This window comes from Amphiura filiformis, chromosome 8, assembly GCF_039555335.1.
Source record: "Amphiura filiformis chromosome 8, Afil_fr2py, whole genome shotgun sequence".
Lineage (NCBI taxonomy): Eukaryota > Metazoa > Echinodermata > Ophiuroidea > Amphilepidida > Amphiuridae > Amphiura > Amphiura filiformis.
This window is the reverse complement of record NC_092635.1, coordinates 58008024-58032613: the sequence shown is the minus strand read 5'-3', so window position 1 is coordinate 58032613 and position 24590 is coordinate 58008024. Positions and strand designations below refer to the sequence as shown.

General features: G+C 35.4%; 1 protein-coding gene and 1 long non-coding RNA gene across 4 annotated transcripts; one reads left to right on the top strand and one right to left on the bottom strand.

Annotated features, from left to right (window-relative positions):
* Window positions 1-771: 771 nt before the first annotated feature.
* LOC140159283 (hematopoietic prostaglandin D synthase-like) lies at window positions 772-23392 on the bottom strand. 3 transcript variants are annotated; one of them, XM_072182702.1, is made up of 6 exons: window positions 23304-23392; window positions 11131-11308; window positions 4929-5021; window positions 4589-4704; window positions 3533-3631; window positions 772-2860 (listed from the first exon to the last, which is right to left on the bottom strand). In XM_072182702.1, exons 2-6 carry the CDS (start codon window positions 11267-11269, stop codon window positions 2696-2698), a joined length of 612 nt encoding a protein of 203 aa, XP_072038803.1. In that variant the 5' UTR covers window positions 11270-11308; window positions 23304-23392; the 3' UTR covers window positions 772-2695. The 3 variants fall into 3 exon arrangements, with proteins under 3 accessions (XP_072038803.1, XP_072038801.1, XP_072038800.1); XM_072182700.1 differs by lacking the exon at window positions 23304-23392 and adding an exon at window positions 11871-11921; XM_072182699.1 differs by lacking the exon at window positions 23304-23392 and having other exon boundaries at window positions 11131-11444.
* LOC140159286 (uncharacterized) lies at window positions 12683-15687 on the top strand. Its single transcript, XR_011859867.1, has 3 exons — window positions 12683-12709; window positions 14039-14141; window positions 15543-15687. It is a non-coding gene; the product is annotated as an uncharacterized lncRNA (long non-coding RNA).
* Window positions 23393-24590: the final 1198 nt, after the last annotated feature.

Below are 24590 nucleotides of genomic sequence, written 5' to 3'. Positions count from 1 at the left end.
TATATCTCAAAATCAATATTTCCGAGGTCCGACTGATTTTGCTTGATCGCATCACAAATAGAAAAGATGTTGGTCGTAATTCTTTAAGGAATGTTATTTGTACATATATCTTGATTACGGTTAATGGTCTATAATATTATGAGTGTTGATTTTATCACACGAGGTTAAGCTGTGGCAATTCATATTTATAATTATTCAGTACTATGTAATATGCAATTTATTTAATAGTTCTATTTTTGTAATAAATTTTTACCAGATTAACCAACAAACTCTGTTGCGAATTGGCTATTCCTGCCTAGCAAACAGAAAAACCTCTCAAACGTTTTAATAACATTTAAATGTCAGGTTATAACATTTTTTAAATGTTGTCAAAATGTCATTGTAAAATATTTTGGCAAATAGTTAAACAAATTGTTTTAGAGTTTTCAAAAATGTTTTTGGAATATTATTAAAACGCATTATAAACCAAAAGTAACCAGAAATTTAAAACGTTTGATGTTTGCTGGGGTATTCCTGAAGTGACACATTTATTTTGTTACTTTATTTTGCAATGATATTTTTTTTCTGCATAAAATGAATACATATTTACTCATAATAATATTTTTTTGCCTTTTTTTTAGTAGCAGCAATGGAAGTAGAAATAGTAGCAAAAATTGTAGTTTTGAACAAAATTTTGAATAAATAAAGTGAGAGGTATAATTTCCAAGCTTGATTTATTATTATACATGTCACAGTTTCTGCCTAATAGTTCTGACAGTAGAGATAACAATATTGCTTTTGCTCATGTCAAAGTATGATAAGCAGTTTAATCAAAAGTACATCGCCGTATTATTATGACATAAATGTTTATATCCATACTAAATGTCTTACATGCAAGAATGCAAGTATGCATCATGAAATTATATTATAAAGATGTCTTTCTTTTATCTTATGTGTGACTTAAATGTGTGACTTACATAAAGAATAGATTCCTATTTAAATGTTAGTTTTCACTGATCACATTGTCCCCTTTTAATTTACACGTTCGACTGATATTTCCATATTACTAATAAAACGACGGTATCCTGCGGTTTATTCAAAATCTCAGATTTCGACCAAACTACAGCACCTAAAGTCTTGATTTTTGCATGGTATGTTAGTTTACTAAAGTACACTACAATCAAGTAAAAACGGAATTTTGAAAAAAATAGGCAAATGTTGCAATATGGCTTTAAAGCACTTCAGGCTGGTATAGTAGAAATTCGAGAAAAATTGAGGGCGTTGCTGTTGAGGAAATCACACATTATGGCATATTTCTAAAATAAAATACATTCAAGAATCAGGTGTGATAAAATATCAGATATAAAAGTGTTTATTTCATATGGAATGTGTTAAAAACATTTAACACATCGTAGGGTTAAGTAACTTGTCATGACTCGTAACTTTACGATGTTTTTTTCTGTTATAAATCCTATTGCATTGTTAGTCATAAGTATTGCAACAGAAAAACTGTACGATGTTTTCTGTTATAAATCCTATTGTGGCGTGTGTCAATCTTTTAATCTCAGTAGTGAAATGGGAGTTACAATATACCGTATTGCTACTTACGATCGATTTTACAATACCGGTATATCGTATACTTACGATCGATTTTGAGAATTTTAAGAGACTTTTCATTTTAAGTGTTAAATGTTAGTGAAGGATACCCTGAAATATTACTGGTAAATTTGTTCCAAGAGAGTCACAATGTGGTCACTTTTAATTTCTTAAACCAGCTAACAGAGGCTGCAGAAGACAAGCCTGTATAGTTAATATGAAGATATTTGTGTTCAGCACCATTATATTCAATCTAGTCGATTTTACTAGATATCTACTCGATTTGACTAGCTATCTAGTCGATTTGACTAGATATATCTAGTTTATTTGACTCGATATTTAGTAGATTTGACTAGATATCTAGTCGATTTGACTAGATTTCTGGTGAAATAAGATCTCACTAAATATTCTGAGTCAAATGTGACCCAAAATGATGTCAAGAATCGGACCAAATTTGACTCGGAAAATCCTAGTGAAAAATTTGTGTCACTATAGAAACGTAGACAAATCGACTGTTAGTAGTGTAGATTTCGCCCCATTATTTCTTGGTGTGTTTTTTCTTCGACAAACTGCAGGAGTGCTTTTCTCAATTTTGCGTCCATACCAAAATGCAATCTTCTCGTGGGGATCATGATAAACCCCACACCTAGCTTAGGCCAAAAAAAAAAGTATTGTTGTCTTGCCCTCAACCGTCCTACCCTAAATCCTGAAAAATCAGGGTCGCATTTTTTTTTGAATGATGATTTTTACAGATTTGTTCAAAAACTCAATGTTTTTCACTTAAAATTAATATTTTATTGTAAGACTAGTCTTTAATTGTTGTCTAACAGGTATCCAGAAGTCAAAATTGACAAATGTCCCCTAATTGAACAAGCATTATTTAATATTTGAGGGCATTTTTAAAAATTGAAGGTTTAAAAAAAAAAAAAAAAAAAAGAAAAGAATCCTACCGTCCTACCCAAATTTCCCATTTTTCCACTTGAGGGCAACACAACAATATTTTTTTTTGGCCTTATGAAAATCTGTCCAATAAGCACTAGAGATCACTAGCAAACCTCATTCACTAAACATAATAAAAAACACTAAGAAAAACGCATTTGAAATGTTCAGCAGTAAGACGCTACCATGGTGTTTCTGGTCGTCGAGAAATCCAATCAGCAATTCGTTCACTATTGCCAACACACGTCCAAAGTGTTTTCAGACGAGGATGACTGTCAAGAGGATTCGTCAAAAGCGCTGTTGCCTTTTCTATTGTACGATAGAAAACTATGTCTGCGATTGTTATCTATAGACAAGAAAAAGATAAACGAAAAGGTAAGATACTATAAACCTACACACAAAAAACCAACCCCCACACACAAAACAACAACAATAACAGCAACAATAACAGTAGTCCTACAAGACATTAAAGGGAAAGAATAACAAAATAGGCCTAGGGACCTATACCAAGCAACAGAACATCAAGCAGCTCTAAACCAGAAAGGTTCCAATGAAATAACCTCCAGCAAGCTACTGATCAAGGGCTTTCCGTTTACAATTTCCAGAAACACATGTCTAGCAAGCTGCTATAACTCAGTGGAACTCGACCATGTTGCATAACAACATTTAGGTGTTTCTTACGAGGGCGGTCAGTATGTAATGAGAGTTGACTTGTAACCCCATAGATTATTTCCATGGCATTTCTCTATGATCACATAAAAACTGTACCTTTGTCTTTCAAACAACACATGTAAAAATTATATCGCACACTTGATTACGTAACAGCATTGTCATAAAATCGATGGTCTACAGTCACTGCTTAAAAATTAGTCGATTTTGTTAAAGTGAAAGATAAAAATTTCACAGGGTAATTGTGAAAAATATATGAGCTTTCCATTCTTCGGATGAAGGAAGAAGTGAGAAAAAGGCTGTTGATCCCACTATAATAAGATAACTGTTGTGGTTTAAGTCTACTTACCGAGCTCCCAACAAACGTTTTGGCGTCATTTTTCAACAGGTTATCCAATCTTTTCAGTACTGCTTCCGAGGTATTCACAAGCTTCTGCATTTGAAGTTTCTAAAATTAAAAACAGCGGATTTAAAAAAAGCGGCAAATTTCCGTATTTTTCTACTGCCGACGCAGCTAAAACAGCTTTTAAAACACACGAGTGCAGACTACAGGAACACTTATTTCTTATTTAAATTAGTTAGGCAATTCACATATTTTCTACTTCGCCGTAGAAGTGATGATGTAACAGGATTAACTAATAATACTAATAATAATATGCACAAACCATCCACCAGTCGTGCACCGTAAAACAAAATATTGCAAGGCAGTGCCGCACGGCAAGTGGGTGGTTATGGCAAAACGCACGAGAAAACAAAAGATAAGCCATCCATCCATCCACCCGCCGTGCGCCACTCAAAACAAAACATGCAAGTCAAGGGAACGGTGGACCGACGGTCCCTCCAATCCAAACTAGGAGAGAATAATTCCATCAGTCAACCGTTGCCCTTAAATATAATAAAAACAAGAATGGCAATACGGATCAATTAACAACAAAAGCAGCATAAACATGATACTACAATAGCAATAAGTTACAATAATTTTTTAATATATCGCCCTGCACTACAAACAAATTGCACTCATCACCTGTGCGTTTGCAATCATATATTGAATATAACACCGCTCTTTTCAAAGATACTAATCTTATAGGTGCGAGTGATCAGCAAGATATGAATATTCTATAGAATTACGACCCAGGTCTTCATCCCTGTTCTTTGACATCTATGGTTCAATGCAGAGGTACAGCATGAACGTACTAGTGCAGTGCGATATATTCAAAAAAACTTATTGCTATGGTAGTTAATCCTGTTACATCATTACTTCTACTGCGAATACTCACACTGCCAACAGCAATCAGGCAATCATATTACTATATAAACTCGTACGGGGACCAACATTGTTCATACCGGTACTACCGCATGACGAGTTCGTGCATGTTATAATAAGTTATTATATCAAAGTAATGACCTTTTGTTGCACATCTTCCTCGTGCCACATGGGGGTGAGACAAATTTCAATATCCTGTAAGACATCAATCACCACATCACATCGCAAGGATTCCTGGTTATCTTTGCCATACAAATCTACAGACAAATAAGGGCAAAATATTCGGAATTAAAAGTCAGAATGTAAAATAAGATGTGGAAATGAGAGTACAAACTGGCCAGTGCAGTAGATACCAGTTTACATGGCTCATGCATACAGTAGTAGCATTTGGATGCCTAGTAGAGTGACATGCAAGACTATCCATGCAGGATAAAAAAAAACACCCTAAAAGCAGCAATTTAAAACTATCTATTAAACTTACTAAACTCCCTGGCAAGGTAGCGTACCATTGCCAAGCTTTGAGGAATGACTTCACCATTGATCTCCAGAATGGGAAGCTGACCAGTTGGTGTACCTAATAAAACAAACAGCATATACAGTAAGTTTGGAGCATTTGTGGTGACATGAATAATAGGCTCTTAAGTCCTTCAGGGCAAATGGGAATCTCTCACATTCGAAAGATATGTTAAGTGACTTTTTAAAAGTCTTATACAGGGTGCCCCCGAAAAAAAAAAAAAAAAGAAGCCCCTCATTGCGCCCTCTTTTTCTCCTATTTCAAACAAGTTGATCAAGTATATGTTGGTGTGTAAAGAAGCCTTTACCCGTTAGCTTTAATAAACCGAAACAATTATTTCAATCGGCTCATAACTTTTGAAGATATGCCCTTTTAAAGAAATGTACCCGTTTTTCACTCTGTCCACAGATAAGGTTTGGCTACATCAAAGAATAAATGAAGAAAAAAAAATGTTAATGACATGGAAAGATAAGGCCTCGGAACACATTCACTGGTGTGATAAACGTAATTTAATTGGTATATTTAACATAATTACATTTTCACGAGTGGGTCGATCAGATTAATTGAGAATTGAAATTTAAAAATAAGAGATGTTGCAACGCAATTGATGCAATGAAGACTAGGGCTGAAACCTGTATTCGTCAAGGAGGCAACCAGGTAGAGGGCAGAGCAACACAGTAAACTCACTTCAAAAGAACCAAAGAAAAACTAAACAGCCCTTTTCAGGGCTACCTTTTATTCCAAAAAAAAGAAATGACTTATGTTGTCAATAAAAAGAAAGCAAGAAACAATAAAGTAAGAAAGTAAGAAACATAATAAAACAAAAAGGCATAAAATAACCGAGAAAAACATAAGTAATAATGCAAGTATAGCAAAAGAAGTTCCATCCCACATCAATTTCGCCCAAATGAATTCTTAACAAAATCCATAACCCATAAGCCCATTCCCTAAAATAAAGTTGTTATTTTGTAAAGTTATCATCGAGGAATGTTTTATATTCATGCATGATATATGCACTTTTCAATCTTTGAAGTAGCCAAACCTCCTCCGTGGACAGAGTGAAAAACGGATACATTTCTTTAAAAGGGCATATCTTCAAAAGTTATGAGCCGATTGAAATAATTGTTTCGGTTTATTAAAGCTAACGGGTAAAGGATTCTTTACATACCAAAATATAACTTTTCTGAAATAGGAGAAAAAAGAGGCCGCAATGAGGGGCCTCCTTTTGGGGGTGGGGGGTGGAGGGGGGGGGGGAGTACATGGCGTTCTGTAGTGATATTTGAGTTAGCATTTTGTCTTGCTACATTAGTGGAACCAATGTTTTTGGCATCCTGACACCTCAAATGATGAAACTGGAATTGGTTTCGGTTTGTTTTTTCAATGCCCCCTATCTATCAGTGTGTACTTTACCTCAAATTTTCCCTCGCATTGCTAGGAATAAAAATGTCAACTGTCATCTTGCGTAGTTCAGGAGTTATAGAGTAGACTTCGTCAAATATCTCATACACAGATGCCAAATTTTCAAATGCACCGATTCAATATTTCAAATTGCTCCTCTCGGCAAAAGAAATAGGACATTTTTTTGAGAAATGCATAACCTCTGAATCAGATGAAATCATGGGTCAAAGGTTATGTATCTACTTATCTTGCCTGCATTAACTCTTAAGCGGGACATGACAATACAAATTGCACCAAAATTGTGAATTAAGTATGTTTGAGAAATTGAGATTTCGTATGTTAAGGGGGTACTACACCCATTGCATTTTTGTTTTGCATTTTTTTGCATTTTGTGAAGAAATGAGAAAAAGAAATTGGACAAAGTGGTATGCAAAATGAAGGGCAAATCTTCTCGTTCAATTGGTGACATCAGTATCAATAACGCGTACATGCTTCTAATGGTATAAGCCAAAAAGTGGTACATCACTGATGTTTTAAATTCACTTCATTTTGGAAAGCTTACTATCAACAGATTTCGTTAAAATTTTGGATATGTGTTGCTAACACATCAGGGAAATAATGTTGATATGTAAAATGGGAATAAGTGGTCCCTGATTTCTTTTATGACTTCATGAACTTGGTGCTCCACAACTATCAAAAACGAACCGGTTAAAATGCTTCTATTTTCAATGTCGAGCTATATTTTGTATTTTGAACTTGCGACACTATGTCACTGAAACTTAATTAAGCCATAGGTAACAGGTTACCACAACCACACTACAGCAATGTTGAAAAAGATTGTATTTTTTGTCACCTATACCACCATATTAGGTAGTTTTCCGTAAGCTTCATTTTCTGATTTTGGTAACTATTTTATATTTATTTGCCCAATCCATCTCAACTAGGCAATCTAAAGTGTACTCACCATTTACATCCCAAGGTATTTTAGTATATCCACCTCACACATTTCCATTATATATCCAGTAACAGACAAAATATAAAATTGATGCCTCATTATGACATGTATGATATCACAGACTATCACATGTATTCAAAATTGATGCCTGAATTTGACCTGAACCAATTGACCTATAACGTGACCTTTGATGACCTTATAGCCTTTTTAATCTCTTTTCCTAACAACACATTATAGAAGATACATATTCATTCATATTCATATTCATTTATTTCCATAAAAAACTGACATTCACAAAAACAATCAAATTAAAAATTTGCAGAAAACAACACATTATGGAGGAAGAGGCTAGAAGGCCAATAAGGCCAGATATATCGCCTCCCCCTAGAAATTATAAAGTTACAAATAACATTTATACAAAAAAATCAATCAAACATCACATAAAAAAGGAATCACTAACCAAAAGACAAGACAAGGACGGTGCTCAAAGATAATATGTGCCTGGACACCTCGAATAAGCCGTAAAGTCCCCCTCTGGTCATTTTTACTTTTTTAACATATTTGCAAAGAGCATGTTTCAGGGATTAAAATGACACCTCAATGAACTTCATATAACAATCAGAAGCGAAGTTATGGCTTGTTATAGGTTGTCATGAATCAAAACGCGAAACCGAGAAAAACGCGTTCAAAGTTAGGGAAGCATAATGACCATTCATCAGATGGGCCTCAGAAAAGGTAGATTATTTCATATTTCCACTTATTTCTTTAAAATAAAACTTTGTATGTGTTTAGAAGAAAGCTTAAACATTTCAAATCTTCAAAAATCTCAACTTCGCCAAAATACGAGATTTGCATATATTTTCACATGTAGCTCGAAATGAAGTTTGCCGAGTTTACGGCTCATTCGCCGCGTCCAGCCACATATATTAAGTATATTTTGAGATTAACATTTCTTTTAATTGATAACGGAAATGTTTAATAGATCTGGAGTTTTTCACAAAAATGCCTAGTGAATTCCAAAGGATGGGGCCTTTAGTACGGATTGCGTGATCAGAAAAAACTTTTTTGTTTTTAGTCAAATTTAAGTCGTTTACATGTCTTGTCTTGTAGTTATGTACATCGGAGCGTTTCATGGTGTAGTATTAAATTGTCTATGTGGAAGAGATTAGGCCTATTTAATTTATTCAGTGTTATAATCAGTGAGTACATTTCTATAGATAGTATAACAAAGGATTTAATGTATTCTATTCATGTATTCTACTTGGACGTGTTCAATAGAATAAATTATGGTTTGTTATGAAACACACATCTCAGTTACCAGGATACAGTAAACAAAAAAATATATAGGGCTAAAATGATTTTCTAAAATGGTTTAAAACCACTTTGTATGTAGAGATATTTTATAAGTTCAGGACATGAGATGATGAACATATTTATATACTTCATAAATTTGCACAAAAAAAAAAAAGATGGGTACTGATGAAAATCAGGGTATTATATCGCCTTAAGGGGAGTAATTTGAGACCAGTTTCGATGAAATCGAACCATTTTTAAAATTTGACCTCTGTGTATGAAATTTTAGACACATCAAGCTCTGAACTAAGCACCGTACATGTAGAAAGTATGACAATTTCTTTATATTCCCAGCGATGACCCAGCTGTAATTTGAGATCTATTACAACATGATATGAACATTTTTGATTTTTTGGCCCCATTGTGACCTTCGAACCCTCGTGGAAATCATAGGGGGCATATAGAAAAATGGAACCAATTCTAGTTTTATTATTTGAGGTGCAAAGATGTCAAAACACTGGTTCCACTAATGTAGTGATATAATATCCCAAACACACATTGCCATGTACAAATATTGCCAAGGACCTGAAACTGGCACAATAGGAAATTGTTTATTTCCGATTAAGGGCTGGGGTATGAACGTTTGGACAGTATTTATTTTGGGACATTAGAGCACATCAGACATATCGAATTGCATTCTGAATATGAAGAATGTCATTCTGATATCAAATAATTTTGATTTTTGAAATTCGCAATTTAATACACATTTTATGGCAAATCATTAAAATTGATATTTTGATATTTAACAGTACTTGAAGTAAACTTTATAAATCTGATGATTTATACTTAAAGTGTATGTAGGTGGGATGAAAAGCCGACGATCAATTGAAAATTTTGACCTTTCATATTGAAGATATGGATTTTTTCCCCAAAACACCAAAAAAAATTAGGTCTTTTTGGGAAAAAAATCCATATCTTCAATATGAAAGGTCAAAATTTTCAATTGACCGTTGGCTTTTCCTCCCTGCTACATACACTTTAAGAATATAATCATTATATTTATATAATTTACTTCGAGGACTGTTATATATCAAAATTTGAAAAATATCAAATTTTTATAATTTGTCATAAAATTTGTATTATATTGTGATTTAAAAAAATTAAAATTATTTGATATCAGAAAGACATGCTTCGTATTCAGAATGCAATTCGATAGGTCTGAGGTGCTCTCATGTCCCACAAAAAATACTGTCGAAACGCCATAAACGCTCATTTTGGATCCCTTAAGCTTGCGAATAATACAAGTTTGCATGGTTTGTAAAAAGAATCTCAAATAAAAGCTGACTTTTTGTATTATTTGTGTAATTTTATAATACTCGTGTACTTAATTTGTTAATAATTATTTAAGCTTTAAATGTTTTTATGTACCCTGCAAAAATCATGTTCTCCTGTGCAGGTAACCATGGTTGAAACGCTTGTAAGTGAAGCAATAAGCACATGTAGGGTTAGTTTACCGGATGTCGATTTGTACCTAAATTCCTTCCCACAAGGTATTAGGCATATTGCATAACAATAGATCAATATATATGGATTAACCTCTGAAATGTATCTATTATTATGCAATATGCCTATTATCTTGTGGGAAGGAGTTTAGGTGCAAATCGACATCCGGTATAGGAACCCTAAAGGTACGTATTGAGCCCGGTATTGAGCTTTAAAAACAATAGTTTAGCGTATTTCCGCAATACATGTAATTTAATCGGCGGTAAATACTATTGAATAACACTGCGAAATAGAAAATAAATTTAATGATATGCAATACGCTCGTATTGTCGCAACAATGTTGACAGAACATTTGAATATATGAATACAAAAGCCACCTAAGTCCATACTTTGGCCAAATTGAGTTAAGCATGGGAAATTGTTGCTATACATAGGCCTGTCATATGCATGAAAGAACAACTCAAATTCATTCTCTGTGTCTATTGGGCATGTGAAAAATAGCATGTATGAAAGAATCACCCAACTCCATGATTTGAGTCTTGTAACACATTGATTGAAATCCAGTATGTATAAAAGTCCACTTGTAACACATTCATTGCTAGAGAATGACTTTTGAACAAAAAATGGGTTTAATAAAGGAAAGTGTGTGGTTTATATTACATGGCAGAATGCTTATCAACATTATACACACCTGTGTGCTTTATTTTGTATTATCTTACTAGTGGTAATCTCATTCTAACATTGTTGTCTTTGTATATGATTCAAAAACCACCTAAGTCCAAAATTTAAAATGAACCCCACGAAGTCCCTGAAATGCTAATCGTCATACCTAATACAGGTTAATCCACTCATTTGCACGTAAAACTTACCATATTGACCAGGTAAATCTAACTGAAGGAATTAAAATGATACACGGGGTTTTCTCTCAAAATAACTTCGCATGGACTTAGGTGGCTTTTGTATTCATGTATTCATTTGTATCAAGAGTTAACAGAATATAAAGCTATATAATATGCTTACTTGGTTTAAAACTGGGCCAATCATCATGTTCGTCAATCCTGTAATCTTCATATTTGACACCAGCCTGTGCAAATGTATACCTGACCACCTCAGCACACCCTCGCCCATTGAAGTATGTAAGCTTAAATTTCGTTGTCATCTTTTAAGATGATCTTGTAAATCCTTGTTTTAGTAAGTCCTAAAATACCGAAAAACACACACAGTGTCGAAAGCTTAGCCTCTTCAGTTGTTCCAGTATACTTGTTTATTAGTTATAACAAGTTGTCAATAGGCAATAGACCGTTCATTAATGACCGTATTGGAAAGTGGGAATGTTAAGGGACGGGAATCGGATTTTGTTTTTAATCTTGAAGGGGAAAGATCTGATTTTTTTTACTTGAACCATGAGTGGGGAATGTCAGGTTTTAAATGGAGGAAAAAGGGAAAACAAGGGGAATTCAAAAACTTTTGAGCGGACACTTGTCAAAACGCCCATCCCCTGGCGACGCGCGTAAATATTGAACGGTCCCTTAGTTGCCTATAAAATTATTTTGACATAGCGTAATAAACTTTGAACAGTTTAACCTGTCCGGATGAGTGGGTTTGACGGAAAGCTATCAAAACGCTTGGCAGTGACAGTAATAAAGACACACAAAAAATTCCTGAATTTCCCCATAGTTTCAGTAGCTTTGTATGCAATTACTAAAGCATATAGGTACAGTTTAGTATGCATTCGGTTAACTTAGTTTACAGGGACTGACCTTCGTTCCGCATTTGTAGTACGAGTATATTCGGGTCCGATGTTATGGCCCTTTTTAAATTTAGATTTTCCAGTAAATTGTGCTTTCTGAAAATTGGTCAAAACTATTGGTTAATTTGTTTCTAAAAGGGATAACGTCTAATCCACTTGTGTCCGAAAATAAAGAAATACATAGAAAATACTGTGAAACAAAGGAATGAAACCAAACCGGTTTTTAAGCTTCAACATATGGCATCTCAGTTTATATTTGCTGTAAATGAATTTATTTAAGGCATCGGATAGCAACGTTTGCAAAGTATTTTTTGTGGGACATGAGAGCACATCAGACACATCAAATTGCATTCTGAATAATGAGGAATGTCCCTCTGATATAATATTGAAATTCGCGATATAATACAAATTTTATCGCAAATTATTTAAAATTGATATTTTTGACATTATCAGTCCTCAAAGTAAACTTTATGAATCTAATGTACTTAAATTAAGTGTGTACCTGGGAGGAAAAGCCGTCCATCATTTACAAACAAAAAAACTGAAAAAAAAAGTTTCTTGAGTTGGTAACATTAAAGAGGGTAATGAGCATACGCAGATCGTAAAAATGAGTCATTTTGGCTGATAATTTCGTGACTTGGGAAGAAACGTATCTTTTTTTAAATCGTAACAGGTGGTGTGCTTAGCCTGAGTCGATCGGCATATCTTGAACAAAATCGCCATGCGTGGCTGCTGAAGAACTAGTGGATTCGCCCTAATATCATGGCAATTTCTGACACCAAGATAATATGAATGATGACGTTATGCTACGGCTATCATGGCATCATGGCTATTGTACCTTATAGACAGGTAGAAAGTAAACACCACGTAAAATTAATAACATAACAAAATACGGACCCTTTTCCAATAATGTAATAATTATAATAAATAACGTTCGCGAACTTCTTACCATGTAGACTGCATACTTTAGTCCACTAATTTACAGCAGTTTTAATCAACAAGATTCTTGTACCTTTAAAAACAAGTCAATTTATTTCTGTCATATTATCCTAACACAACACGTGTATTTACATTGTAAATAAAAACCTTGAGCAAAGGCCATGTGATTAATTAATTATAGTCGTACTAATTGTGTTTACCAACATGGCAGAATTTGGAATATATGGCTTGCTCCTTTTTCTTACCAGTTATTTTCACTTGTGTTCCGGTAGTTGTGGATATCAGGTAAAAGAAATATTAATTACCATAAAGATAAATTAGTACCATTGCAACTATTAAGGTAATACTACACCGCTTGATAAATTTGTTAATATTTTTGCATTTTCTCAAAAAATAATAACACACTGGTAATAAAAGTTATGTATATTATAGGGGCAAGGAATCCAGTTACTACACTGGAATTTCAGTGACTCCAGACAAGCAGTACGTTATTTATGATAAGAAAAGAGGTACCGCTAGAATGTACCTCATTTCTTAACATATATAATGACCCACTTGTCTTGAATCACTGAAGTAATTGAATTCCTTGCCCCTATAATATACATAACTTTTTTTACTAGTGTCTAGTTATTTTTGGAGAAAAATGCAAAATTAGTCACAAAATTTATCGGGGGGGGGGGTGTAGTACCACCTTAAATGTCTGATTGTGTTTGTATGATGATCACAGATCGTAAACATGTTTAAAAGAAAATTAAGCATTGATTTCCCTTTCTCTCACGAAAGAGCTATTTTCATCCACCTGTTTGGATTATACTAACAGGGGGGGCAAGGGAGGGCACGTGCCCCGGGCGTCGTCTTGAGGAAAGGAGCGCATACCATTTCAGTCCTCATAGATCGATTCTGCGCTCCCGAGAAGCGGTGAAAGTCACAATTTTCGCGCGCATTTGAGAGGATGTTTTAAGATAGAAATTCAACGTGATTATATTTACCAAACTAGTGGTGTTATTGTTGTTGTTAGTATCTCCTTGCTTCCATCCCGTCCTTACTTAACCCATGAAAACAAATCAGTCAATAGTAGTGTACTGGTTTGTAAATAGAAATGAAGGGGGTCAGCATGCACATACTTCTGAAGTCTCTGGCCCAGATCCAGAATTATGTGACATACTTATTCGTTTTAGTATAATTATTACTACATGTATTATTATTAGTATTGGTATTAATATCTTATGTTACATTTAGGCATGCCCAGAAACAAATCCTGACTTACTCAACGTTCACATAGTACCTCATACACACGATGACGTTGGATGGAAGAAAACAGTTGACCAGTACTACTTTGGAGGTACAGCCATATCAAAAGGATGCACTTTTGGCTGCTACGTGCGTCTCTTTTTAAATAATAACTAGGAATAAATACCAGACTCATCTCAAGTGGAGGTCACTTCAAATTATGCCCAAGTCATATGGTTTAGGAATACATAGAACATTCCTTACCCATGTGACTTTGGGCTGATTTGAAGTGACCTCCACAAATGTGGGTTTTATTCTAAACTATTATGTGAAATGAGACACATATAGCAGCCGACACGATCATCCTTTTCATGTGGATGGACACATTGTAAAGTCTTATTTACTAATTTGCCAAGCCAAAATACCAAAAATGCAGTCTTATTAATATCGGAACTAATTTTGGTATGAACGGCCTAAATAATGTGTTTAGAATTGAACTTAATTAATGAATGAAGTTTTGAAATTGCATTAAAATTAAAATTGTAAAGCAACATTTTCATGTAATCTCCATTCTCTGTTTTCTCGTCCGAACTTGAGCCAGGGATGTATTGCAAATTACATTTCAATGAAAAAGTGAAACATGAAAATCATGTTCTAACAATTTCGTCTTTCTAAAGATTCCGTTTTTTCTGTTGTTTATTTTCTTGGAATTCTTTTCTCTTTTCACAATAGTCGTAATTGTTTCAGTTTGCCCTAAACCACAATCCAAGATCCAACAAATATACTGCGCCAAAAAATATCCTTACACTTGAAAAATCCTAATTTTAAAAGTAAACCATATTTTGGGTAATTTATTTTTAGTAGCACATCCTGCACAATATGACACTCCATTGAATCCAATGTGACCTGAAGAAGTAAAGTTAAAAGCATTTGATCAGAAAAGGTCTACTTTTAAAAGTGACAAACTGGCCTATCGCCTGATCGGAAGCATGCGACGACGATGCACATTGCACAGCCTAGCCGTTATGTTCAATAACAGTGGCCACACAAGATATTGATTCAAAAGAACATAAACAAAAGGAACTAAACAAAACTGAATGAAACAAAAGAACTGAAAAATAAAATAAAAGTTGTGAAAAGAACAGAGAAGAAAAAAATGAAATAAAAACTTACTGTTTCAAATGTGTTGTCTCTTTGTTGCGTTTGTTGGAATCTTTTCGCCTTGTATAGGCCAGTTTGTCACTTTTGAAACTGGACCTTTGTCCAATCAAATGCTTGTAACTTTACTTCTTGAGGTCACATTGGATTCAATGGGGTGTCATTCAATGGGGTGCAAGATTAGATAGTGCATCTGTTAAAAAATTACCCAAATATGTTTAGTTTTAAAATTGGGATTTGTTTCCAAGTGTAGAGGTATGTTTTGGCGCAGTATATTATAAAGAATAAGGGGTAACAATATGTATCACAAAATGTTTGATATTTATGAGTTTTCTTTAAATTGCATTGATTTTAGGACGACAGAGTGATGCCCACCACACTGTTGTTAACATATTAGACTCCGTTATCCCCGAGCTTGTGAAGAACCCAGATAGACGCTTTATTTACGTGGAGATAGCTTTCTTCTGGAGATGGTGGAATGAACAAACTGACAAAATGAAAGCGACTGTTAAACAGTTAGTCAGTGAAGGTAAAATGCTGTGATGTTTGATCAGTTTCCAAACTAGGAAAAGGCGCTAAATATCATTAGTCAAAAATCAATTACTAGTCACTGAGCGACAGAGCTTTCTGAGTGTATTATTATGATGCTAATTTGGGAATTAGCCAAAGGAAAAAGAAGAGCAACCCAGCAAACACAAAACGTTTTCGACATCATTCGCAAAAGGTTATAAAAGGTTGTCAGAAAACGTTTAAATGTCGGGTTATATAAAGGGTATATTAAGAGTATAAACCGTTTGTATAACCTTAAAAAACATTTTTGATAATCTACTGCTCAGCAAACAAAAATGTTTTACAGATAACGTTTAAATGTCGGGTTATATAAAGGGTATAAAAATGTTTTAATAACATTCCAAAAACATTCTTGAAAACTTGATACAAAACATTCTAAGCAGAATGTTATTTTGGGGTTGAAAAAATATTTTGCGAAAAATGTTTGCCCAAAACATTTTCAAAAACGTTTTAAAAACGTTTTCATGACCTTTATATAACCCAACATTTAAATGTTATTAAAAGGTTTTGAAAAAACATTTTAAGAACATTTCTGTGTTTGCTGGGTTCAAATATTTTAACATAATGTTATTTAAGTATTGACACAATATTTGGCAAAAATGTTTGCAAAAATAGTTTACAATAACATTTTTGAAAACATTAAAAATATTGTTGTAGTGTGTTTTCATACAAAACGTTTTAAAACGTTATCATGACCTTTATATAACCCGACATTTTAATGTTATTAAAACGTATTTACCTAAACCAAAAACCAAAATATAACTTATTTAAAACGTTTTTAAAACGTTCTTGTGTTTGCTGGGAAGGTACCGGAATTGGGAGTCCCAAAGGATGAAGGATAATGAACGGGAAAGGGAATGACTAACACGAAATGAACCAGATGAAATAGAATTATGGTTAAGGGTCTTACCAGAGTCGCATTACAGCATAATATAGTATTATTGAATATAATTCACGTCCAAGACATTATAACAATACATTCGCCATCATGTAGACCAATCTAAACTAAACATCAGGAGACAGGCCTGGTAGCGTCTGTACCGATTGGTGATTCAACATGGAGTGAAGTTATGATCAAAGCACAAGCAAGACATCGCTCCACGGCGTTCAATTGACGCACGGATAATACGCCGTTCACTTGATGAACGGGTATCATGGCTTAAGGCACAATGATCCCTATTCAATTATGCAAATTAATTATCGTCATAACAGTATTCAGCTTTACTCAAGAATCGGTTCAAATTTTGATAGGTGAATACCCGAACCGCTGCTACTGAATCACTGCAAATTGTAACCATATAATTAATTTGGATCATAATTATTTCGATTGCATGTTTGTCTCTTCCAGGTCGACTTGAATTCATAAATGGTGGATGGTGCATGAATGATGAAGCCACCACACATTATAACTCGATTATTGATCAAATGACCGTTGGCCACAAATTTCTACTGGAGACGTTTGGAGACTGTGGACGGCCGCGAGCTGCATGGCACATTGATCCGTTTGGTCACTCGAGAGAACAAGCTTCACTCTTTGCACAGGTGCCGGGCTAAAAAGCCTGAATTTAACGATTTTTCACATAACAAAATACCAAGCCTTTTTATCATGCTTAATAGAAAATAATTAATGTCTTCTGTCCAAACGAATTATAAGTTATATTTTACGATCTTCTGAATCACTTTCACAAAACTTGTTTTGTTATAACATGAAATGGACTTATTATTCAAAATCGCGCACTGTGATTTGTTAAAACACATCACGTAAGAGCCCTTTATTCGTAACAATGGGTCGAGCGCCGTAACACATTCTACGCCTAGCATTAAATTTCGCGATACGCACTGTCACTTACGCGTGCGCACTCCACCTTGAAGTAAACGGCTTAAAATATTTGGGCACAAAAGAGGTATACTCTTTAAATCGCTGGAAATAGAGGTGTAATAAAATCATTATACGTTCTTACTGCCTCAGACATATTATTTGGGTGTAAAGAATACTGCATTACCCCTTATTTTTTTAAAAATAATTTGCTATCCACAGCGTTGACTGATCGCACGCGTATGCTATACCATTTTTCACTCTGATGCACACCGACATCGCCTGGCTAATAATTACTTGGTACAGCAGAGATACTAAAATAAATACCCGGGATCGATACACGTGAATGTGCTATGCACGATTTGATATTCAGACGATAAATCTTTGGATACCGGGGTAGAAAATGATGAATATCTCCCGTAATTGATTTAGTCTAAAGAATCCAGATTTGGTTCCTTGCACTTGAATATATATGTTCAACGGATATGATAGTCGTTAGCTAGCGTCTTGAGAGAGAAGCGTGCGTCTTGAACTCAAAACCTTTCAGAAGAAAATATTCTGATTTTATATGTGCCAACCTATAGCGCAGCGCGTAGGCTAGCTGCACTCACTCCCGTGGAGGCAGTATAAAAGTCGATGACCATTGACCTCAATGGCGTATACATGTTCACTCACACACAGAGAGGTCAATTACCTCAGTAGCCTTAGTCATGTCCCTCGGCTCATTATGCGTCTTAAAGGTCGGAACAAAATGGCCATGCGTGGCTGTGGATTCAACCTACCATGGCGATTTCTGCCATGAAGATATCGGGGCGATGACACTGTGTGATGTGGCAATGATGACGTCAACGCGTCCATGCAGCTGTTTAGCACGCGCGTCTATTATGTCTATGTGGAGTGCATGTGTACTCCAACGCTGTGAGCGAACGCTGGAGAATTGAAGCTGCGCCCAATGTTACAAAAATACAAAAATATTAACTGATGAATTTGTGTGCTCTGATCAAGAAAATCACTGATAATTGCTGTTTATTTTCAGATGTATTTTGACGCATTTTTCATCAACCGTATTGATACCGTTGATCGTATCGTACGTTGGGCTGGTAAAGATATGGATGGCGTTTGGCATGCTGATCCGAATCTAGGAAAATCAGCAGACATATTCTTTGACACTTTCTTTATAGATTACAGCCCTCCTTATGGATTTTGTAGCGACCAATCTTGCAATGGACCACCTGTACAGGTAATGAGTTCAAACTAGAAAATTTTCAAAAAAACTAGGAATCACTTATCTTTGAAAATCATCGATACACAATTTATTTCTTTATCTTACCGTATACAATTTAAAGTATACTAACATACATTACAATCATTTATATAGCGCATCTACATCAAGAACGATGCTCTTGGAAACACATGAAACAGCAGGAACATTGGAATTAATACATAAATAACCGAGTCTTGAGAAACTTCTTAAAAGTGGATATGGAATCAGAGTTTCTGACAGACTTTGGTAGAGCATTCCATGTTTTGGAGCAGTATATGAGAAGGTGCGATTTGAAGCAGTATGAAGATGGCGTCTGGTATTTGGTACACTTAGTCGAGTGGTATCTGATTGAAGTATTATTTTTCTGTCTTATATCCTCGATAACAGGATGATGCAGATCTATTTGATGAAAACATCAAAAATAGAGTGTGGAACTTCGTCTTTTGGGCAAAATTACAGGTAGGCATATGTGCATTTAAAATACTATCCTATCGTTATGAGTTTGGCAAAATGCCGAAAATCAATTCGACCTTACGCATGAATTCAAATAATAGGACAGCGATCAGACGGCGAATCGTTATTCGGCATTTGCCGAACTTATAACGATTGTCTCTCAGCTTCTTGGCGTATTATTTTAAGTTCAAGCAATAATTTATCCGCTATGAGCTGTGATAGGAGCTAAATGTGGTGAAACATGCTAGAAGAATACTAGTGAGGATCAACTTCGGGAACAATCAAGGGAACCGAGTAAATATGCAAAATATAACATATTTAACGGCTATTGTTCAGTCACTATACCATAACTGAACCAAATCGAACTAATTATTCATAATATATAGCTCAATAAGACGAGTTTAAAATGGAAAATAATAAAGACACTTTGTTTGTCGCAAGAACCATTTTAAATGTTTTTAAAATATTGAATATAATTGCATTTAATACATACGCCTAATTGTCGATTTGATTCTTCTTTTATTGCAGTCTAAAATGTACCTACCTAATCACATCTTGTTCACTTTCGGTGGCGATTTTGCATGGGAAGACGCTCACCAGTGGTATAAAAATCTGGATAAGGTCATTAACTATGTTAATGAACAGGTAATTCAGATACGTTTTAGCGTTACGTATGTGCGAAATCACTATGTACTGACAAATGTTGAAAATTGGCTACGTTCATATAGATCCATATGAACGTAGAAAATTGGCCACGTTCAAATGGATCTTCCGGGTCGTGCATTGCGTTTCTATGGGGGAGCTGTCGTTCTCGGCTACGATTTACAGCCCAAATGATAAGCTTTGTTCAGGGGTGTCGCTCGAGGGGTGGGAGGTGCTTTGATCGCCTTCACGATGTTGTCTGCAGTGGGAGAGGCTATGGCAAATGTCGGTCGCACTGGAAGACGCAGCGAAAAAATAAGCAATTACGGATGAGCAATTCATGTGGCCTTGAGCATCTTTAGTGACCATTATTATTATTCATTACATTTCATTGATATTCATATTTCAAATCCAGGAAAATAACACTGGTATCCACGCTCTCTACTCTACACCTTCATGCTACTTAAAGTCGTTGAATTCAGCCGATCAGATTTGGGGAAGTAAAACCGAAGATTTCTTCCCATATAGAGACCGGCCTCACGCGGTCTGGACAGGGTATTTTACAAGTAGACCGGCCCTAAAGAGATATGAACGTGTTTCAAATAACTTTCTACAGGTAGGTACACATTCATTCAACTATATACCGTACACTATTTTAATAGTTAAAACGTATACAGAATGCCTTCTGTTATATACATCTTTTGGATGTTTTAGCATAAGTAAGCTATAAAAGTATACTTCAACAATATCATGAATATGAGCGGGCATTTACCACCATGCACGCCCCAGTCCTATTGGTTAAATACTACTAATTCTCTCATAACACAGTTTCAATGGGAAAAATAGGCCATTTCAAACACGATTATTAAGGTTGAATCCCCAAATGACCAATATTTCAACATTATGATGACCTGAGACTTTTCTTATTTTAAACCACTCTATAAAGACCTCAATTGTACAGTGCGCCCTCATTTTTTGGGACCTGATAAGAACACATTGGTTGGTGGGGAAATCGATATCCAGCGGATGAATTTGAGGGAACGTTTCAACAAAACTGTTAAATAATTGTCAAAAACATGTCATTTCTGCATGTTCCTCTCACATGTGCACATAACCTCCTTTCATTGACTTTTAAGCACCTTTCAGTTCATTCTTTTTTTCTAGTACTGTTCAGCTCTAATTAGCGGTATGCAACCTATTGTTATTTTACAGATTTGTAAGCAAATGGAGGTTGTGAAATCAGTATCTTTAAAGCATGCAGATAATGACACATCATCTGACGTTCTTAGTAAGTAGAACGTTATATACCGTGGTAACGTTTATATTTCACCAAAAAAAATCAATCAAACGTTTATTTATTTTATTATTGATGTAAATGCTTTAAAAATCGCATAAAACATAGTAGGTTGGTGCAATTGTTATTAATACGGTATTATCTTCACTATTTAGGTTTCCAATACTTGTTTGTGAAACGCTATGAACTCGGTAAATTGCCGAATCCGTATTCCTCTTTCGGTAAATTCATGTTACGCGTGAATTATTTTTGAATTAACGACCAAGGGACCAACGTTTTAGTTGTAGAGGGCAGCATATCAATTTTTTAACAGTTACCATCGTCGACCGTACTGCGCTGCACCGTTAGCTAACCATGTATGCCGCCATGCCGCTTACCGTTCACGCTGATCATCGTTAAAAAATAATATACTGCCTATTATCTAAAGCTTAGGGGCCTCGCTCGCTAATGCAAAAATAATTCATGCGTAACATGAATTTACCAAGAGACGAATACAGATTCAGCTGCATATGGACAGGTTTCTATACAAAAACGATTCTCTTATAGACGAATCCAAATACACGCATTCCTACACCTGGCTAGCAGCCTTTATTTGGGTCCCCGTCGGCTACAATGCATCCAAAATGTGAAATGATTCGGCCTTGGAGGAAATTTTAAACTGCATTCCATCACCCGTTTTACACCTTCCGCGAAAAAACAGGTAGACAAAAGCCGCCTTACACCTAGAGAAGGTCGAGGAAGGCTAATAGAATAATACAATAGAGATAATTAATTCCGCAGGTAATCCCGTCGCATCTATTCATAGATGTACAAATGGATGAACAAAAGGATAGATGCGACAGGATTACCTCTATTGTATATATTATTCTATTAACCCTCCTCGTCTTTGCATCTTCTCTAGGTGTTAGGCGGCTTTTATTTGCACAATCGGGCGCTCAAAACCCCAGGTTGGTGCTAGCGGGAAACCAAAGATGGCCGACCAAATCCTGACCATGACTTGGCTCGTTGGATTCGTCTATAAACCATCATGCGCACAGTTTCCACCTCGATACACTTGAGCACACATTTTCGTCCCAAGAGCTTCCAAGCAGAGAACAACAATGTCTCCACCACATTCTTTGATTACACTACACGGTTGAGTGCATAGTAATGTAGGAGCTGTGAAGCTTTTAGCTAAAAAATGGGCCTTTTTGATTGGTTTTTGTCGAAACCTCAAGTGTTCCCTTCATCCAATCAGATTTTTTTTTATATCAAACAAAAGCTAACACTTCCCCCTAAAAACACTTTTCGTCACTAAGTCAACAGATAACGCAATTCAATGTTATAGCAAGGCGAATGTGGAAAATCTGTTGAAAACTACCTAATAGTATCCAAGCCCATTTTTGACCAAAATGTAGGTTTTAAAAGTCAAATATATTGTCCATATTCTAGAGTCAATAGAATGAGAAATAGTCAATTCTCTTTAAATTGCAAATCTTGTGCAAAAGGTTACTATTTTCGCGTGTTTTGTCATACGGTTGTAAATTCAATAAACTATGACTTTTAAAAAAGAGCGCTTACAAATTGATATGTCTGCCGAATTCATAACGATGCATTTATATCCGCATACAGATTACCTTTGTCATTTCGTTGTTGTTGTTTTCAGAAAGAGCGATGGGAGTGTTGCAACATCATGACGCAATCACGCAAGTACTGTTTTGTGTTTAGTGTATTTTTGTTTATAAACTCGTGTCTTCTTATTCTGCACAATGTGATCTAGACCATTTTATGCAGATAATTTGTTTTCATAACAAAATTAAGTTTTCATTGATGATCATTTCCTTTGAGTAATCCGTGACCTTGGTGCAGATAGACATCGCAATATAACAATCTAAACGGTCGTGAATAGTGAGTTTATTTCTTCAAGATAAATGAAAATAAAATAAATCAACGTAAACCATGACTATAATGTTATCTTTAGAAACCTGTGTCATACACATACAGACATACTTATAAAATCAAATTTGTTGGGCCTGGGTTAGTTTATTGTTCATAGTCCATTGTTCAGTATAGGAACAACGAAAGTTATATGACTTACCAATGTGCCTCTTCCAGATCGCCTTTACAATACTTGATAAAATGTCAAAATTATGCAGCAAATGATAAAACAAATGATAAACCACATATCAGTTGTGGAATACGGGTTTAAACAATAAGCGCAATCATCGTGGTTTATAATACATGTTGAGGAAGTGACGTTTGATCCCAAATCGGATGCATTAGACTGTCACACAGTCTCTGTTTTATCTCTGGGCAATGGAGCAATAGGCCTACATACTACACAACCTAAAGTAATGTGACTCCCGGTCAGTGTTCTCCAAAATCCGCTTCTAAATACTCAGAGCTAAAACCTTCGTCACCCCGCAAATAACACCCTCACAACACTGCATTGTACACACCTATTTGTTTTATTTAGGGACTAAGGGTATTGTTTTACACCAAAAAAACCCCAAACAATCGATGTCCCCCGTGTTATATGAGACGATAGATGCACGGGGCGAAATAGATTGGGTGTCCCTGACCAAGGGTGTGCATAATCGTGTATATAGGACAGTGGCGTAGCTAGGGGTTGTGCCGCCCCGTCCAGGGCTAAGGATACATAATGGCACCCCTCCCCAATCCTTGAAACAAGTGCGCGCGGAGTGAAAATTTGCACAAATATGGCCAATCAAGCATTAATTTTGGTCATAATGAAGTTGAATATCGGTCTTAAATTGATCTTTCAAATGATTTTGTGCTGAAATGCTCGCGAAGCGCTTAAAAAATTTGACTTTCATCGCTGGAGGGGCGCAGAATCGACACTAAATTGGTTATTTCGGCGCCCCTAAAGGTGGCGCCCAGGGCACGTTCCCCCCTTCTGCCCCCCCCCCGTCGCTACGCCACTGGTGTAGGACCTATTTTCTAATAGTTAATAATCTTTCTTGAGCGATCAGAGTCTTGAGTATATAGTTGCCAACTAAGAACAAAAACAGGTCGGGCCCTACTCGTTGGACTATCATGTGTGCATGATACAGAGCAGAGCTAATCAATTTTGGTATTGAAAGCCATTATAGACCTACTGTATAACTTACAAATAGTCTCTCAGATCAAATTTATTTCATGTTTCAATGAGCTTCATGTTAATAAAAAAAAAGTTTTCATCTTCTCCAATGTCTTTACTTTTGAGGATTCGTCACTAGCTATAGTGACGTAGCTATGGGTTGTGGCGCCCAGAGGAAAGAATACACAATACCAGTGCATGGTGTGGGCGCGCAAAAATGTGCATACAAACTTATACCATCAAGTTGAGTTTTGGTCTTTCAAATCTGAATTTATATGCAATGCG